General features: G+C 37.8%; 1 protein-coding gene across 1 annotated transcript in view; it reads left to right on the forward strand.

The window, feature by feature from the left end:
* Positions 1-20,855, forward strand: part of STIL (STIL centriolar assembly protein) — a 56,712-nt gene that overhangs the window by 5,157 nt on the left and 30,700 nt on the right. The window contains exons 3-10 of the mRNA XM_047789160.1: positions 3,994-4,101; positions 6,692-6,804; positions 7,130-7,317; positions 8,230-8,477; positions 10,457-10,540; positions 11,846-11,932; positions 15,711-15,861; positions 19,702-19,811. Of these exons, the coding sequence (XP_047645116.1) occupies positions 3,994-4,101; positions 6,692-6,804; positions 7,130-7,317; positions 8,230-8,477; positions 10,457-10,540; positions 11,846-11,932; positions 15,711-15,861; positions 19,702-19,811 (1,089 nt within the window). The remainder of the gene's footprint in view (positions 1-3,993; positions 4,102-6,691; positions 6,805-7,129; positions 7,318-8,229; positions 8,478-10,456; positions 10,541-11,845; positions 11,933-15,710; positions 15,862-19,701; positions 19,812-20,855) is intronic.

A 20,855-nucleotide genomic window follows, 5' to 3' on the forward strand; every position in this document is an offset into this window, starting at 1 on the left:
TAGTAGGTACTCAGTAAATATTAGGCTCATTTCCTCCTTCCTTTATTTTAGTTTCACAGCGAGTCTTCTTATTGATAAAAAAAAAATAGTATCTGAACTTTCGAGGCTAAAGAGCACATACATATTTATTTACATCCTAGACAGATGGGAAAGTGGTTGAGTTCTTTCCCTCTTCTTCTGAACCCTAATTCCTTGATGGGAAAAATTTTGCATTGGATGTAAAGTTTCCTAAATGTCCCTAAGCCTTTTCCCACTTATGTGGTGTAGGAAGGAGGAGCTTGCCACCTGTCTCCTAATTTTCTCAGTCTGTCAGTACTTTGAAGACCAGGCAAATTGGCTTGTGTTATTTGGCTCTTTGAATCATTTATTGTTCTTTTTTTCCCTAGAGAAGAACAATTAATGCTGACATGTGATTTTTTTTTTTTCTAGACTAGAATTGCATCCATGAATTACCTTTATTCTGTGTTATTTTTCTTTGTGCCAGATGTTCTTGATGAAGACAATGGGAAACACGACCCAGAGAGACTATCACATTCCTGTTGCTGAATTTTGGCCCTTCTGTTCTATCTTATTGCCACCTCTTATTTGAAAAATTGTCAAACTCTGTTCTTCTGTTTTTTAATCTTGTTATTGGGTCACATTCATTCCTTACATTCTAGGGAAGATAATATATTCATATGATTTAAACTGATTATTCCTGGTATATTCAACTCTAGTTTTTTTTTTCTTCTTCTTCTTTTTAAATTCATTTGTTGAACTTTGGTTTTCAGTAATCTATTGGCTTTAGGACAGCAGTTTTGGATTATTTTTGGTTACAGACCCCTCTGAATATCTGGTAGCCTTGAATCTCATTCCTTAATAAAAAGTACTTTTATACATAAACTTGCAAAATTTTGCACCCAGTTTCAGGGTATTTGTGTCTCTCTTACTTCTAAAATCTACCTGTATATCTCAGGTTAAGAAAAAGACTAAGAGCAGCATTTATTGAAATCTTGCTCTGCCAGGTTTTATGCTCAGCACTTTGCATACATTGCTCTTATTTAATCCTCACCAAAAGCCCATGAGGTGTAGGTCCTATTATTTTTCCCCTCTTTTTTGGTTGTTAAATGAGGAAACTAGCTGGAGAGCTTAACCAACCTAAAGTTATACATTTGTTAAGTGATATAGCCAGGATTTAAATCTGAAATGATTTCTACTCTGCACTGCAGGGAAGTAAACCCGAAGTAGTGTAGGTTGGGCTTTATAAACGAACTGAGGACTACTGGGAGCAAAAAGAAATAGCTCACTTGGAGCACTTATAATAAACCAGGAATTTTTTAAAGCATTTTGCATATATTGACTCATGTAATATTTAATATAACTCTACTAGGAGACACTGATGTTACCCTAACAGCTGAGGAAACTGAGGCACAGAGATATTAAATAACGTGATCAAGGTCACACAGCCAGCAAATTTAAAAGCCATGTGTCAAACCTAAGCAGTTGATTTCTAGGCTTTGCTTTTAACCCCTATACCATACTGCCTCTTAGCAATTAGCAAATAATACAGAGACATAGATAAACTAATAGTTTGTCATTTACTAGCTCTGTGACATTGAACAAATTTCTTAATCTCAGATTGTCTTCATTTCAAAAAAAGAGAGCTTAAAAATCCTTCTTTTAGATATTATGAGCTTAAATCAGATAAGGATTTGAAAGCACATAGCTAAGAATGTAGTTGATCCAGACTTGGAACCCAGGCTCTAAAGCACTAGATCATTCAGCTTCTAGAAGTATAAGCTTTGAAATTGGCCATACTTAGATTCAAATCCCAGTTCTGCTACTTAACTCCTGTATCAAGTTATAAAAGTTACAGTTTGTTAGCAGTTAACTGGTGGCTCAGTGGGCTAAGGATCTGGCATTGTCTCTGCTGTGGCTTGGGTCACCACTGCTGTAGCATGGGCTTGATCACTGCCCTGGGAACTGCTGTATGCTGCAGGCATGGCCAAAAAAAAAAAAAAAAAAAGAGAGAGAAAAAAAAAATTACAGTTTGTAAAAAAAATAAAATAAAATAAAAATAAAGGAGTTCCTGTCGTGGTGCAGTGGTTAACGAATCCGACTAGGAACCATGAGGTTGTGGGTTCGATCCCTGCCCTTGTTCAGTGGGTTAAGGATCCGGTGTTGCCGTGAGCTGTGGTGTAGGTTGCAGATGCGGCTCGGATCCCGCATTGCTGTGGCTCTGGCGTAGGCCGGTGGCTACAGCTCTGATTGGACCCCTAGCCTGGGAACCTCCACATGCCGCAGGAGCGGCCCAAGAAATGGCAAAAAGACAAAAAAAAAAAAGTTTGTTATCTATAAAGGGAACAATAAGGTGTTTCGGAATAGTTTTAGTGAGAACTATTGTATATATAAGGTGTCTAGTAGGATGCTTGGTGCACAGGAGATCAGTAAACTGGAGCCAGTATTTTAGTTGAGAAACTTTATCAGATAATACATGAAAGTAAGATCTAGAACAAGATATCCTTAGTTCATGATTATGACGAATATTCTTTCAGTTTAGCTATTTTGAAGTCCACCACCATGCAAGGGCACTGTCGGAGGTAGCTCACTGTCAGGGCTTTCTCGCTTTAATGCATGAGACTTGAGCTGATAGCTATTTTCTCACAGTCCTTTTTTTTAACAATAATTTTTAATTTTTAAAATTTATTTATTTAGGCCACACCCACAGCATGTGGAAATTCCTTGGCCAGGGATCAAACCCGTGCCACAGCTGGAACCTGCACCACTGCTGCTGCAATGCCAGATCCTTAACCCACGCACCATGCGGGAGCTTCCTCCCAGTCTTTTCTTTCCATTGTCGTTTTCTTATTGTAGTTTGCTCATGTTACCCACTTATGTAAAATAAAAACTTTGTGATGGTTCCCTATATAATTTAACATTGAAATCTTGCTTTACATTGCCAGTATGATCTTTGTTGAGGAATTAATGGTGTTCTTTTTATGTTTCAATTATTCTGTGATAGGGCCCAAGATAGCAAATTTGGAAACACTGAAAAGCTTTTGTGCTTTTCATAATTTTTAAGTATTATTGAGAAATTAGTTCAGAAGGACAAATTTTTTTTTCTTGTTACGTCTGCACCTGTGGCATATGGAGGTTCCCAGGCTAGGAACTGAATCAGAGCCGCAGCTGCTGGCCTACACCACAGCCACAGCAACAGCAGATCCAAGCCACATCTGCAACCTGTGCTGCAGCTTGCAGCAACACTGGATCCCTAACCCACTGAGTGAGGCTGGGGATCAAACCCGCATCTTCACAGACTCTGTGTCAGGTTCCTAACCCAGTGAGCCACAACAGGAACTCCCAGAAGGACAGATATTAATTTTAAATTTGTTTATGTATTTATTTATTTTTAATTATTTTATTTCAAAATGCGATGCTTTTTTGCTTTTTAGGGTTGCATGTGCAGCATATGGAGATTCCCAGGGTAGGGGTCGAATCTGAGCTACAGCTGCTGGCCTACATCACAGCCATAGCAACATCATATACGAGCCATGTCTGCAATCCACACCATAACTCATGGCAATGCTGGATGCTTAACCCATTGAGTGAGGCCAGGGATTGAACCCTGGCCTCCTGGTTCCTAGTCAGATTTGTTTCTATAGCTCCACAACAGGAACTCCGTTAATTTTAAATTTAAGTTCATGGTGTATACTTATTTTTCTGTCACTTAAGGAAGATTTTATAGGATTACTGCTCCCAATTCTTTTTTTAAAAGCTTGTGTGTATGTAATTTATATATGCATAGGGGAAAAAGGATAGAAAGAAGCCATACCTAAATTTTGAACACTTAATTCTCTTGATTTTTCTTTTCTTTTTACTTCTTAAAAATATTTTTCAAGTCTTTAAAATTACAAAAGTAATCTGAAAAGCCCTATCATTTAAAGGTATCATTTCTTGTACCTTTCTGTTGTATGCTTGTCATTGTACTTTAATTTAAAAATAATTTTTTTAAAGGTTTTCTTCAAGCAGAATGGTGCCTTTCTATTTTCCTCCATCAAAATGTGCACTTTGGAATTCAATGCCAATTGGAGATTTCATCTACTTACATCTCAATTACTACAGGTATAAAATGTTTCTCTTTTCAAATCCAACCAGTATAAATAGAAATGAGAAGAATGTATAAGGCAAGGTTGATTACTATGAGTAATTTTTTTTTTTAATCTTTTCAATTCAGGAGCTCCTCTCAATGTTCTTCCTACTGCTTCATAAATCTCTTCCTTACGCTTTTGAGAAGTAATCTTAAGTTCACAGTTAAAATATTCTGCAAATCTAAAGTTCTAAGTGTTATAGAAATTCGAAAGAGACAAAGTATAATACAAACTGAAAGTTTTTTTTCCCTTCTTTTTCATGCTGCACTTGCAGCATATGGAAGTTCCCAGGCTAGGGGTTGAATCGGAGCTGCAGCTGCCAGTCTATTCCACAGACACAGCAACTTGGGATCTGAGCCTCGTCTTTGACCTACCCCATAGCTGATGGCAACGTCAGATCCTTAACCCACTGAGTGAGGCCAGGAATAGAACCCACATCCCCACAGATACTAGTCAGGTTCGTTAACACTGAGCCACGAGGGGAATGCCTGAAAGAGGGTTTTGTTTTTGTTTACTTATTTTTTTATTTATTTTTATCAGTTCAGCATGGTGTCTTTGTAAGTCATTGAGAAGATTAAACTGATTTTGAGTGGATAGACCATATTAGAAGGAATATAAAATATTATGGTTATGGCCAAGTATGTAAAAAACATGGAAGCTTATGTTTATAATAATAGAAAATTGATACCCATTGAGACTTTATATATAAGAGAGTTACTTGTTAAAAGCAGAGTTCTTTTGTTTGTTTGCTTTTTTAGGGCCGCACCCATGGTATATGGAGGTTCCCAGGTCTAATCAGAGCTACAGCTGCTGGCCTACGCCACAGCCACAGCCACGTCAGATCTGAGCCTCGTCTGCAACCTATACCATGGCTCATGGCAACACTGGATCGTTAACCCACTGATTGAGGCCAGGGATCAAACCCACAACCTCATGGTTCCTAGTTGGATTTGTGTCCTCTGCACTGCAATGGGAACTGCAGAAGCAGAGTTCTAAGAAAGTTGAATCATGGTGAGGAGAATGTAGAGTCAGCCTAGATATGAGGGTTTTGTTTTTTTTTTTTTTTTGGAAATCTAAGCAAAAAAATAAGTAGATTTAATACCATAGTGGTTTAAGATGGTATGACTGGAGTCAGACTTCCTAGAGGGTCAGATCCTCATTTATCTTCTCTTACGTGACCTCAGTGAAGTAGCCAAGGCTCACTTTCCTTATTTATAAAATAAGGATAATGATACTTGTTTGATAGTACCCTTATAAGAACTGTAAAGCAGCAGTTGGCACAGTGCCTGGGCATAGGAGGTATTTAGTAAATGTTAGCTCTTATAAGGGCTTGAAACAGTGTAGCAGTGCCAAGACCAAGAGGAAGGAATGAAACAAGGTATTTTGAAGAAACATTTTGTAGCATTTGATGGTCAACTGATTAAAAGAACCAAAGGAAAACAGAAGTCAAAAAAGCATTTGAGTTCTAAATCAGTTGGCAGAGAAGGATGGATGGCATCATTGACGAAAGCAGAGAGTGCCTTATGGAAGTTCAATGAAATATTTGCTAGACCTGTTCATTCTTTTCTCTCCATGTCTGTTAATCTATATTTTCTATTTTCTGTTTCCTGTTATTATCTTCTGTGCTACACAAGTAATTTATTTGTTCTTCAACTCTCCTCATTTTCTCTTTAGCTGTGCTTAGTTGCCATCTAACCTGTTCATTTAGGTTTTGTTAAAGTAGTAGTATACTATACATGTGAAAGGTTGTTTATAACATATACACAGTTGATAGAATAATGAACATTTGTGTACCTAGTCCCAGTTGATTAGGTAATTCATTAAGTTTTTAGCGGATTATATTTTTATTTCTATAAGTTTTTTGTAGTTCTTTTTCAAATGTGTCTTACCTTTTTTGGGGGGGTGGGGGGGCGCACCCATGTGGTATATGGAGGTTCCCAGGCTAGGGGTCTAATCGGAGCTACAGCTGCTGGCCTACACCACAGCCACAGCAACACCAGATCCGAGCTGCATCTGCGACCTACACCACAGCTCATGGCAATGCCAGATCCTTAACCCACTCAGCAAGTCCCGGGATCGCACCCGAAACCTCAAGGTTCCTAGTTGGCTTCGTTTCTGCTGCGCCATGGTGGGAACTCCTGTCTCATCTTTTTTTATAGTATCTTCCTTGCTCATATTTTGGATTCCCTTTTGTATTTCTTTAAACACTTGAATTGCATTTATTTATGTTCTATATTCAGTGATACTGGTATCTGAAGTTCATAGACAGGATATAAACAAACGGATGTGACTATTTCAGGTAAACTTTATTTACAGAAACAAGAGACCTCAGAGCTCCTTGATCCTTGTTCTGGTTGGTAAAACTAAGCATATGTCTAGAGAACAGCTACGTCTTCAGCGTCTGCATATGGCAGCTCTGCTTCCTAGGTAGCCCTCCTTACCCCTTGCCTTTGACCTTAGGATTTCCCAACAGTGACCTTTCTATGCTTCTTAGGCAGCCTTTCATGGAAGGAGAGTTTTTAGGATATCAGATCCATGTTCATAAGACTCTTGTTATTTTTCAGAAATCCAAAGCTCGCGGTAACGGAAAAGGCCATCCGACTTGCTTGTCGTCATGCTAAGCAGAATAAGAAAAAGTTGCCATGCTTTTTACTTGGTTCTCTCACGGTAGATGAAGGTAATATACTCTAAGGTTATTTTTATGACCATAATAGAGTTTATGTTTACTGTTTCTGCCAATTATTGTAATATACTTTGTGCTTATTTTCTTTGCTATATTCCAAGGTTATAAAAATGAGTAAAAGTTGACACTACCCATCACAGATGTTACAGTCTGGCCAGGTGTGTGTGTGTGTGTGTGTGTGTGTCATTTTTTAAAATAATTGTTTAGTGTACTCTTAGTATGCACAAAATGCTTCCCTATAATCTAGGCTTGCTTGGTTGATTTCACATTTCAAAATTGGCATGCATGCTATATAGTAACTGCAGTTTTTGTCTTTCAGATGAAGAGAGTGTGACATTGACAATAGATCGTTTTGATCCTGGTCGAGAAGTACCTGAGTGCTTAGAGAGAATCCCTACTGCTTCTCTTCCTGGGGACTTTGTGGTTCCTTGCAAAATTCATACCCAAGGACTTTGTTCAAGAGAAATAATAGTTCACAGTTCAGATGACTTCAATTCAGCTTTCAAGGTGAGATTTGTTGATAGTATTATTATTCTTAATACAACACAAGAATCCAGCTATGTGTGTGCTGTGTTGTATTTTAATAAACCCATATTTAATGGGCATTTACGAGAATTTCTAACTAAATGATTATTGACCTAAAATGCAATTAAATATGGTTTCTGAGGGCAGAAATCCTAGGAAGGTAATATGGGTGGCATTCTAGAACAGGAAGCAGTGTGACCAAGATGGCAAAGTACAAGTTTATGCTTAGGGTGACATTAAGGGTAGAGATTTTTGCTGGACTTGTGGACAGTCAGACTTGAGTATTAGTCTGTCTACATTATACAGAGCCTTGTCTCCTGGGCTAAGAAATTTGAACTTTTTCAACTGGGCCGTGTTTTTCATTGGAAATTTCTGAAAAGCAGCAGTCAGAATAGTTAGGCCATTACAGCCACCGGGTGTGTATTAGCCTGTCATAGGGTGGGGGCAGAGGCTAGAAAGGACACTAGGCATGAGCAGCTAGAGAGGAAGAACTAACTTGACAGTCTGGGATATTAAGAAAAGAATCAAAAAGGAATGGACTTTAGATTCTCTAAATTAAATGACAAGACTGAGTCACAGTTAATTTATGTCCCTTTTACCCATATAATAAATATTTACTGGAAGGGACTTTCTAGTAAGGATTTAAAATGCTGCTGGGACATAGAGGTTAGAAATATGTCATGGAGCTTGGAACAGTAAATCTTATTTGCTTTAAGATAAATATTCATGTGGTCATGTGGAAGAAATAGGAGAATTGAAATGTTACAAATCAGAAACTTGTAATTTTGTTAGTGCAATGTATATATGCATATATGTGCCAACATGAAATAAACCCTTTAGAGATATGGACAGATTTCTAAGTTTGACAATAATTGTATAATATTGATTCTTCAGGCTCTGCAGCACCATGTCTGTAGCAAAGATTCCTTGGATTGTGGTAAATTGCTCTCCCTAAGAGTTCATATCACTTCCAAGGAGAGTTTGGACAGTGTGGATTTTGACTTGGATTGGGCAGCAGTAACTCTAGCAAATACCTTTAAATGCACACCTGTGAAGCCCATCCCCATTATTCCAACAGCTCTGGCAAGAAACTTGAGCAGTGATCTGAGTATTTCTCAAGTTCAAGGCACCTATAAATATGGGTAAGTAAAAGACCTATTTATCCACAGTTTTAAATATTGGTCACATCAGTATACTTTAATGTTATTCACATAATATGAAGGTGGAGTTTCCCCACGTTGCTGAAGCAGCATCCTCTCCCTAGCTTCCTCTCGTCATTCTTAGTTTCTTAGGAAATGTAAGCCAAATCGCTTGCTTTCTGATTCTCAGCAGGGCCGCTTCCCTGAATCCTCATCCACTTTTTTTATCCATTGTCTACTGAGCTAAGTTAGACAATATAAGCAACCCTCTGCTTTAAAGTCTAAGCGTTTTGCTTCTGGCTTCCTTTCCCACTGACTCCACCCTAGTTCCTGTTAGGTCCTGAAAATGTTTGCCTATGTACACTCAACTCAAAAGCTTGTCTTCCACAAGTGCCTCTTTCAAAGGATTTTCTTTTCGCTGGAGGTGGGGGGGGGAGGGGTTCCTGGAATAGCAGGAAAATTCTCACATGCTGATCAGAGCACCTTTCTGTTTGGAGTGGCACAAAGGAAAAGGGGTTGCTATATTCCAAAACCATGGTATGGTCAAAGGTGGTAGTGATCAAAAAATGTTTGAATTAAGTTGAACATTCAATTCTTGGAGTAATGAAGTGCTTCTCGATTGGGACACAGGAGTTTGTGTTAAAATTAATTTATTTTCCTTAGTACCGATGTCCATTTGGTCATGAAGCATGAATTTACCTTCCTTTGTGACCTCTTGGCGTGCTAGTAGTAACCCGGGATGTTCAATATTCTAGCTAATCTAATTGCCTGTCCCTTTGCCCCTTTCTACCTTGAATGATTTAATTTGTGGCATTTGCCTTTTTCTTTGACTGCAGTCATATGTTTACCCTAATATTTATTAGGATCCATTATGGAATAGATGTTGTGTTAGACACTGGCATTGAGTAGATTAAAAAACCATACTTAACTATATGTCCGTTAAGTGTATTAACGTGTGAACGTGATGGGGGTCAATATAATGAGGTTCACATACAGTGCAGAGGAAGCAGGAGGGCGTTTCTAAATTGTCTGGGAAAATCACGGGAACTTGGAGCTGGTTTTCCTAAAGAATAGGAATTTATCAGGGGGTCAGGGCAGAAGAGCTCTCAAAGTAGGTATAAGTGTCATTGTTTTTTTGTTGTTTGCTTTTTTTAAGTATCATTGTTGATGCATAAATCTGCCAACTCAGGCTTAATCATCCTCTCGTGTGGTTTGATCGATTCATCATCTTTGTGTTTTAGGTTATTGTAGCAATAAAGTATATCCTCAGTGATACTGTGAAGACTTTATGTCACCAATGGCATTGTTTTTACTTTTGTGTTTTAAAGTCATAACAATAAAATTTACTCTGGACCGTATACTAAATTCATATCCTTAAAACTTATTGTCAGTAATGAGTGTATTAACAAAGTGTAAATGTAATATATAGTGTCCTTTCAGGGAATAGTGAACTTTGGGTTCTATCATGATGTTTCCAAAATTCTTGGACAGTGGTTGCAGGAATGTAGCTCGGGGAAGGCTGACTGGGCCTCACCTAATTCGGCCTGGTTCAGTGAGAAGCCACGCACAGCTGCTGCAGTCTTGCCAAGTCATCTGGATGCCCGAACACTTCCAGCAATAGGAAATTCACTTCTCCCAAGAAAAACCTATGTGGTTCTGAAATTGTCAGCCTTGATGTTTAATACTTTTGATTTTTTAACGTTGACACTTTTAGAGCTAATTTTTTTTAAAAAAAGGTGTATAATCTTCAGTGACCATTTTAATAGAAACTTGAAGGTATTAAATCTCTTCGGACTCTTCCTCAAAATTCCTGGAGTCTTTCTACACTTTGAACTGCTTTCTTTGAGTATATGTGTATATGAGAGAAATTATTCATTAAACCATCTCCTCTGCCTAAAATGGGCTTCTTCAGCACTCAGATTATGCCTTTTAGGTAAAAGTACATATTTCCAATTGTTTTTACACGAATGTCTTCTGTTTAGATATCTTACCATGGATGAAACACGCAAATTGTTACTTTTGCTGGAATCTGATCCCAAGGTTTACTCTCTACCATTAGTGGGAATGTAAGTGTTGCATTATTTTTGAAAATGTTTTCAGCCACATATATATTCAAATGTGTATGATAAGCATGTGAATCATTAGCACTATGAGTATATAATTAATACTTGGATCACCGTATAAAGCCATGAAGGCCAGTGATGCTTAAGCTTTCTTATTTTAATAGCAGAATCAGTTAAACAAGATTTTGTCCAATCTTAGGAGGAACTCCAGAATAGGAAACAAAGCTGAATTCTTCTGGTTGAAGTTGAAGCCTTAGAGCCCCGCTTCTTTAACCTTCTTCACTACCCCCTGTCCTTAAGGCATCTTGAAGAACCCAGGGCTCAGAATTTCTAACACTGTTTAAAATTCACTGCCAGGCAGTTTTGCAGAAATTCTCTTTAGTGCTAATGGTTATCTCTTTAGAGTTAGTGGTTAATGACATTTAGACAGATGATTCAGTCAAAAATTTATATTCATTCAGTATTTATTGAGTGCTTATCCTATGCATAGTATTATGTTTCATACTGTGTTGGGATTTAAAGCTGCTCAGGGAATTTATAATTAAAGTGAGGTGATAAAATATTCAAATATTCACACAGATAAATAATGAAACATGATTTACTATGAAATAAACAATTTAGACAGTGAACAAACAATATTACTGTTTATAAGAGAGATGATAGAGAAGGTGAACTTGAGCTAGACCTTTAAGTATGTGGATAATAGAAGAGAGGATTGATGGGAAAGGGGACTCATGTGTGGCAATAGTAGGTGCAGAGTTAAAAAATGAGAGTGCGCAGATGTTGCGTGGACCATGAAATCTACTCACAGTCTGTTTGCTGTGGTCCTGGTAGTGGCTATGTCTTATTGCTGCTAAGTAAGTATCTATTAAGAGTTTTCTCTGTTTCAGGCTACCTATGTATGTTATAGAATTTAATCCTCTCAATAACACTGTAATTTTAGCCTTTTAACCTATTCTTCCCTCATTCCACCTATTCTTTCCAGTGCAGGCTGACTGACTCTGATTCCTGTTTTCACCTCTATTAGCGGTTTTCTCTCCCACTATTTTACCATCATTTCAAGTAGAAGAGGACAAAAAGTAGCTTGCTTTTTCTGTACCTGTCTATAGTTATAGCTGTATCTATATTCTCCCTCTTAATTATCAGCATGGTCTAATGTTCATATATTTCTTATTTATGAGCCTTTTAATCTATTCCTGGTGAATGCTAAGAATCTCGGCCACATTACCTTGAGAAGAACATAACCTAAAGTAAGTTAAGAACTAGTTTGTAAATGACTATAGCTTTAATTTCTATTTTCTGTTTTAGTTGGCTGTCTGGAATTATACATGTTTATAGTCCTCACGTGTGGGCTTGCTGCTTGCGATACATGTTCAATTCTTCTATTCAAGAAAGGCAAGTGATTTTTTTTTTTTTTCTGTAGGGTTTTTCAGTTTTTGGCATGTGGAAGTTCCTGAGCCAAATATTTACAAACCAGAAGAACCGCACACTAAGAGAAACAAATCTTATATTAAATGGGAATAAAACCAGACAAAAACGGTGATGAACTGTACTTGGAAACATGAAGGGGTTCACTTGCTAAATGCTAGTGCTGTGGTACAAAGGGTACACTTTGTAGGAGTGGAAAAAAAACCCTGGAGACATCTGTCTACCCTAGCTAGCATCCTGTTTTATAACAAAGAGTGAGGTGACTGAAAATGAGGTTGCATTTGTTACAAGTGTTTTATGAAGTTGCACAGTCTACTGATAACACAGTACCCTAGGAAACACTTGAGAGATGAGATGTTTAATGTTCTTCTTAGAACTAAAGCACAAGCATTGGAACTAATAGGGAAACTATTGCTAACCTCAGCTCTTCATTTAATTTTATTATTTTGTCCATTTGCCTCTTACCTTCTTTACCTATCAGATGAAAATTCCAGAGTCTGTTTCTGTCTGCCTTGGTGGCTATAATACACTTAAAAAAAAAAAAAACTTTGTTGTAACCATGTTAGACCAATAGTTAGGAGGACATGGAGATTCTGTTAGAACATCAGCATTTGTTCCATCTTCATTTCTATTTCCTCAATTAGAAATGCTTAATTTAACAGAATCTTCAGAGCCCCAGAGGAGGAAGAAGGCTGCGATGATGAATAAAATATGTCTGCGCAGGGAAAGCCAATCCCCTGGCCCTGCCAAAAACCAAAAAAACAAAAAAAACCTTTATTGTAAGTCCGCAATAATAAAAATTCTTTTAAAATTTCAACGAAAAATAAGTTTCTTGAAAATGTAGTATACAGGTACCTAGTCATAACTCTGATAAATACATAAAGATTCATAATAAAATAAGTTTCTTCTAGCCCATTTCCCCAGACCCTATCCCCAGAGGCAATCACTATTAACGGAGTATCTTGTGCTTCCTTCCTGAAATACCAATTCATAGGCAAGTATCACCCTCCCCTGGCCTGTAAGAATTAAATCACAGATGGGACCACATTGTTCTCCCTTTCCTCTCTCGCTTTTTGCTTTATAACAGTATTCCTTGGAGATCATTACTAAATCTTGGCACATACAGTTTTATACGTATTTTAAAAACTACTTGCTTTGCTTGCAGACAGCTTTGTGTGGACATCTTTATGTGCATAGACTAGTATATTTGTAGGATACATTCCAAAAAGAAATTTATAATAATAATTATTATTAATAGTTTATTAAATAAAATTTCTGGCTCACATAGTATCTAATTTTAAATTTTGGTAGATATTGCTAATACACCCTTCACAGATTGCCAGTTTGTAATCTTTCCAACAGTGAGAATGCCTGTGTCCTCTATCCCCTCACTAACACCGTGCAACAAATATTTTTGAGCACGTACTATGTTCTAAGTGTTATTCATGATACTGGGAATAAGCAGTAAACAAAGACCCTGTGGAGATAGGCAATAAGCAGAAAAAATAAGTAACATAAATAATATTTTACAGAGTGATGAGTGCTATAGAGAAAAATAAGCAGGGGAAGTAGATGCTGCGTGTGGACGGTAGTGGCGGATAGGGTTGCAGTTTTAAAATAGGACAGTCAGGCAGGCTGCCTGAGGTGAGGGCGAAAGGCCTCCCAGACAGAGGATACATTAAGTGCTAAGGGTGTGGAGGAAAGGTCACTTTGCATCTTCAAGGAACAGCAAGTCTGCAGCAGCTAGGCAGAATGAGGACCCTGAGAACAGCAGGACCTCAGATAACTGGAAGGCCATTATTAGACATTTGATCTGACAGATGAAAAACGGCCTTTTCCAGTGGTTTCATGACCTCCTAATTGTGTGTCTTGCCATTATTCCATTGGATTGTGCATCTTTTTCACATTGCTTTGTAAGAGTTTTCTCTTTTCGTGTGTGTGTGTGTGTGTGTGTATAATGTAAACTATATAGAGAAATATGCGTTTATAAGAATGTTATACACTGCAAAAATTTTATATATGTAATGGAAATATATATTACAAAAATATAAGTGCATAGGTATATCTGTATATATATGTATGAGTACATGGCAAAATTGTCTTTCCCTCAGATTGTCATTTCATTTACCTTTGGTTAATGATATTTTCCCAAATAGACTTATCAATCTTTTTTTTTTTTTATTTTCTACAAAGGATTTATATTGAAATAAAAATCTCATGTTTTTCCTTTCTATATTTTATTGTAATTATAAAATGAAATTAGTTCTATTTGCAACAAAAGAGAAATTAAATAGTCATTTTAACATATTAGTACAATTAAATTTTATTATCAATGACTGGTCTTACTTTACTTATGATAGTAAAGTTCATTTTAAAGTTCTCTCTCTTAGTCTAAAGCATTAGGCAATTTCTCTGATACCTGAACTCTTTAATTACGGCCAACCTTTGAACCAGGGGAGCAGCAGCAATGCTTGGCATATCTTAGGTTGGTACTTTGCTGGATTCTGAGCAATGGTCTTGTCTGACCCTAGAGAGAGAAATTGAGGAGAATAGACATTCTGTCTCCTAAACCTCCACTGCTTTGTTTTTTTAATAGTGTAATGTATCCCCCCCCCTTTTTTTTTTGTCTTTTTAGGGCCGTACTTGCGGCATATGGAGGTTCCCAGGCTAGGGGTCGAATCAGAGCTGTAGCTGCTGGCCAGTGGCACAGCAACGCTGGATCTGAGCCATGTCTGCAACCTATACCACAGCTTAACGGCAACACTGGATCCGTAACCCACTGAGCAAGGCCAGGGATCGAACCTGTGTCCTCATGGATATAGTTGGGTTCATTAACCACTGAGCCATGACGGGAACGCCCTCAAATTATTTTTTATTCGGCATTTTACAAAGTAGGGACAACTACTAAAAATATTTTTATATAGTCGATTTAGTGTATTTTAAGGACTCAAATACTTTACAATTATTTGTTGATTCATGTAGTGAATGATAAAATGAATGTTCACTTTATCAGTATTTATAGTAGTGAAATACAAATAATTTAAATACCGTTTTTTAGAGGTCTAAGTGAATTAATAAAAGCACATCTATAGGAGTTCCCATCGTGGCTCAGCAGAAACAAATCTGACTAATACCCATGAGGGCACAGATTCAATCCCTGGCCCTGCTCAGTGGGTAAAGGATCTGTCATTGCTGTGGCTGTGGGGAAGGCCTGCGGCTGTAGCTCCAATTCAACCCCTAGCCTGGGAACCTTCATGTACCGCCAGTGTGGCTCTAAAAAGACAAAAGACAAAAAAGTGCATCTATAGATTTTAATACTGGGTTGTCGCAACAAGAGAAGAAGGAGGTCTGAGGTGTAGTATGGAAAGAAACCCAAGACAGTCAAGTAAGAAGTGACAAGCGCAGATATAGTGTGTACAGTGGGCATCGCTTTTGTTAAATTCTATGAAATGTTTGCGTGTGCCTAGGGGAAATTCTGAAGATACACGCACTAAACTGGCGAGGGGTGGGATGTTTTACATTTTCTATTTTATACATTCCTGTTTTTGTTTGAAGTACTTACAAGGAATATTTTATAACAAAATATATTTTAAAAACTAAAAAACAAACATGAATGTGCTCCACTTTTCTTCCAAAAATTGGACTGTTTAGCCTATTAACTAGATTGAGAGACTCACATAGAATTTTTGAGTGTACTCTTGTTATTCTCAGCAAATATTAACTAACTGGCATTTCTTTCATTCAGGGTTTTTTCAGAATCTGGAGGTTTCATTATAGTTCTTTATTCTGTGACACATAAGGATCCCGAGTTTTATGAATGCCTACCTAGTGATGGCAGGTTATCTGACCTTCGATTCCAGCTTCTAACCAGCAAGGAAACGTTACGTCTTTTCAAGGTAAGTGATCCAGTTGCCTGGCACATTAATGACTATTGAGGGTTGCATGTTGGCCTTTTAAACCCAACGGTCTTTACCCTTTAAAGTAGTTATCAAACTATTTGGCTTTGTTTTATTTATAATCAGTTAATGAATATTAACTTCATTTACGGTTAATTTTGTTTTATAAAATTTATGCCATATTTCCAGAATGAAATTCTAATACAGGATCAAAGACTATATCAAGAATTTTATATATTTAATTTTATGATATTGAGAGTTAATTTTTGACCTCGTGTTTTCTTTGCCCTGACTCTTATTTTTTAAATGTGTTAGTTTAACAAAGAGTTTCTTATACTTAAAAGTCAGTGTCAGAGTTCTGGTTGTGGCTCAGCGGAAACAAACCTGATTAGTATCCATGAGGATGCAGGTTTGATCCTTGGCCTTGCTCGATGGGTTGAGGATCCGGGGTTGCAGATGTGGCTTGGATCCCGCATTGCTGTGGCTGTGGTGTAGGCTGGCAGCTACAGCTCCCATTCAACCCCTAGCCTGGAAACTTCCACATGTCACAGGTATGGCCCTAAAAAGCAAAACAAAACAAAATGTCAGTGTCTATACAGATGGCAGACAGGCACATGAAAAGATACTCAACATTGCTAATTATTAGAGAAATGCAAATCGAAACTACAGTAATTTCTGTATAATTATTAGAGAAATGCAAATCAAAACTACAATGCAAATCAAAACTACACCTCACACTTGTCAGAATGGCCATCGTCAAACAGTCTTCAAATAGGAATCACCTGGTGTCTTAGCAGGTTAAGGATCCAGCATTGTCATTGCTATGGTTTGTATCGCAGCTGTGGTGCAGGTTCAACCCTTAGCCTTGGAACTTCTGTATGCCACAGGCACAGGTAAAAGAAGAAAAAATTCTGCAAATAATAAATGCTGGAGAGGGTGTGGAGAAAAGAAAACCCTCTTACACTGTTGGGAATATAATTTGGTGCAAGACTGTGGACAACAGTATGGAGGTTCCTTAAAAAACTAAAAATAAAACTACCATATGACCCAATAATCCCACTCCTGGGTATATATCTAGATAAAACTTTAATTTGAAAAGATACACACACCCCAATGTTCATAGCAGCACTATTTACAATAGCCAAGACAGGGAAGCAACCTAAGTGTCCATTGAAAGATGAATGGATAAAGAAGTGGTAAATATACAATGGAATATTACTCAGCCATAAAAAAGAATGAAATAATGCTACTTGCAACAACATGGATGGGCCTAGAGATTATCATACTAAGTGAAGTAATCATGCATAGAAAAACAAATATGATATCACTTAAGTGTAGAATCTAAAAAGATACAGGAGTTCCCGTTGTGGCACAGTGGTTAAGAACCCGACTAGGAACCATGAGGTTGCGGCTTCGGTCCCTGCCCTTGCTCAGTGGGTTAACGATCCGGCGTTGCCATGAGCTGTGGTGTAGGTCGCAGACGTGGCTCGGATCCCGCGTTGCTGTGGCTCTGGCATAGGCTGGTGGCTACAGCTCCGATTCGACCCCTAGCCTGGGAACCTCCATATGCTGTGAGAGCGGCCCAAGAAATGGCAAAAAGACAAAAAAAAAAAAAAGATACAGATCAGAAATAGACTCAAAGACATAGAAAACAAATTTATGGTTACCAAAGGGGAAAGGGTGGTGGGGGGGGACAAATTAGGAATTTTGGATTAACAGATGCTACTATTAAATAGCACAGGAAACTATATTCAGTATCTTGTAATAACCTATAACAGAGAAGAACCTGAAAAATTATATATATATAAACTTTGCTGTACACCTGAAACATTGTAACTCAGCTATACATCAATAAGTAAGTAAATAAATAAATTTAAAAATGGATTCCTGAAAAAAAGTCATTGTTTAATGTATATATAACCCTAGGAATCAGAATAGATTGTTTGTTATATCTTTTTCTTTCTTTCATTCTTTTTTTGCTTTATAGGGCCACACCTGTGGCATATGGAGGTTCCCTGGCTAGGGGTCAAATCGGAGCTGCAGCTGCCGGCCTACACCACAGCCACAGCAATGCAGGATCCGAGCCACGTCTGTGACCTATGCCACAGCTCATGGCAATGCCAGATCTGAGCGAGACCAGGGATTGAACCTACAATCTAATGGTTCCTAGTTGGATTCGTTTCCGATGCCCCACGATGGGAACTCCAATTGTTGTTATATCTAAGAAAATACATAAAAATTCATTTGGGTGATTGTCACAGAAAGAGTAAATCTTTCAAACCCTAAATGTCGTTATGTGAAAACGTTGTAAGGACACTTTTCAGTAAGACCAATAATAAAACAAAATTCTGTATTTTATTACAAAAATATTGAATCTCTTTAAATAACCATGTGTTTCCACTAAGATCTTATTTTGTGCCTTCTTTAATTTCATTTCTGGGCTGTATCAATTCATGAATCATATTTTTATATTTTAGTTATAAACAAAATATATATATATAAATATATTTTAGTTATAAAAGACAAAAAAGTTATTATTTTAACTGAGTCCCTGTTTATTAAGTAATTTAGGTAGTAAAAATAATTAAGTTTTCATGTTCATTTATGTAGTAGGAGATGGATAATTTCTTTTTGTCTTTTTGCTATTTCTTGGGCTGCTCCCGCGGCATATGGAGGTTCCCAGGCTAGGGGGTCGAATCGGAGCTCTAGCCTCCGGCCTACACCACAGCCACAGCAACACAGGATCCGAGCCGCGTCTGCAACCTACACCACAGCTCACGGCAACGCTGGGTCGTTAACCCACTGAGCAAGGGCAGGGACCGAACCCGCAACCTCACAGTTCCTAGTCGGATTCGTTAACCACTGCGCCACGACGGGAACTCCGGATAATTTCTTTTTAAAGGTTACAGAAAAATAGAGCTACCATGTGATTCAGCAATTCCGCTTCTGAGTATTTATCTGCAGGAAATGAAAGCACCAACTCAAAAAGCTAACTACACCCACATGTTAATTGCAGCATTATTTACAATAGCCAAGACATTAAGACAACCTTAGTGTCCATGGATGGATGAATGGGAAAGAAAATGTGATGTGTATATATTTTTAAATTTTAGTTCATGTAGTAGAGTACTGTTCATCCACGAAAAGAAGGAAACCCTGCTGTTTGTGGCAACATAGACGGACCTTGAAGGCATTGTGCCAAGTGAAATACAGCAGAGAAAGACGGATATCATACGACCTCATTAATATGTGGAATAGAGAGAAGTTTAAACATTTCATTGAACTCTTAGACACAGAGAACAGATTGATGGTTTACAAGAGGCATGGAGAGTGGGGGTTGAGGATGGCAGAAATGGCCAGAAGTGGTCAGAAGGTACAAACTTAGAGTTGTAAATAAGTCAAGGGGAGATGAGGTGCAGCATGGTGACTATAATTAATAATGCTGCTTTGTATATTTGAAAGTTCTTATCGCAAGAAAAAAATATCACTCTGTATGGTGATGGATGATAACTAGACTAATTGTGTGTATTCCATAGTATATACAAATATTGAATCATTGTGTTGTACACCTGAAAGTAATGTGTCAGTTATATCTCAATTTTAAAGGTGGTTTTTAAAAAAAAGGTTACAAGGAGTTCCCTGGTGGCTCAGCGGGCTGAATCCAGCATTGTCACTGCTGTGGCACAGGTTCCATGCCTGGCCCCGGAACTTCCACGTGAAGGTTACAGTTATAGATATCAGAGGTCCCCTTCCCCCCCAACATTTCAGAGCTACTTTTCATCTAAATAGAATTCTCTTGTGTTTAAGTCACATCTCAAAGTATGACCTACTTTATTTCAGAATATTGAATCTTCTGACAAAAAACCAGTCTATTTTGAACTGAGAGCTGAAGACCAAAATGCAGAAAGAGAATTTTTCAACAAGGTTTCCAAGAATCTTTCAGTTAAGAGGTAAAAGACATTTTTATTATTATGTGTACTTTTTATTACATTCATTACTTTTTGATTAAAGTAACTCCCCAATTATTTCTGAGGAAACTATTTGTAAATCTTATGTACCATAAGTGTCTTTGCTTTAAGTGCATTCCTTCATGCTCTGAAGTTGGATGATAATTTTAATGAAGTGACAACTCCAATATGATTCTCATTTGAGTTGACTTATTGTGTAGGGTAACAAAAGTATTTGTCAAGAAATTACCTTGTGGAGTTCCTGTTGTGGCTCAGTGAAAACGAATCTGACTAGTATCCATCCACGAGGGTGCAGGTTCAATCCCTGGTCTTGCTTAGTGGATTAAGGATCTTGCGTTGCCGTGAGCTGAGGTGAGGGGTGCAGATGTAGCTTGGATCCCACGTTACTGTGGCTGTGGTGTGGGCTGGCAGCTGCAGCTCTGATTTGACCCCTAGCCTCGGAACTTCCACATGCCACACCTGTGGCCCTAAAAAGGGAAAAAAAAAAAAAAAAAAAAAGAAATTATCTTGCTTAAGGAGAAGCATCCTGTTTTTGTTTAGTTTGCCTTCTGTTCTTCCCTTCCTTGTAGTTTTAAACCTAGGCCTATCAGATAAGCTACTGTAAAACAAACAAACAAAGCCTCTACCTAAAAGAAGAAAACTGAAAGCAAATGAACTCGGAGAATATTAAACAATGGCTTGTGACTTTGGGGTTCCATATATATCTTCTGTAACAAAGTAGATAGTCTCTTGTTTTAGAGTTCTTCAGAGAAACAGAACTGACAGGGTGTATATTCATAGAGCGCAAGAGAGATCTGTTTTCAGGAATTGACTCATGCAGTTGTGAAAGCTTGGCAAGTCCAGAATCTGCAGGGTAGGTCGTCAGGCTGGAAAGAGTTGCAGGTAGAGTCCAAAGGTGGTCTGCTGGCAGAATTTCCACTTCTTGGGCAGGTCCGTCTTTGTTCTGTTCATTAAGGCCTTCAGCTGATTGGAGAAGACCTACCCACATTATGTAGGATAATATGCATTACTTAGAGTGTATTGATT

This window comes from Phacochoerus africanus, chromosome 8, assembly GCF_016906955.1.
Source record: "Phacochoerus africanus isolate WHEZ1 chromosome 8, ROS_Pafr_v1, whole genome shotgun sequence".
NCBI lineage: Eukaryota > Metazoa > Chordata > Mammalia > Artiodactyla > Suidae > Phacochoerus > Phacochoerus africanus.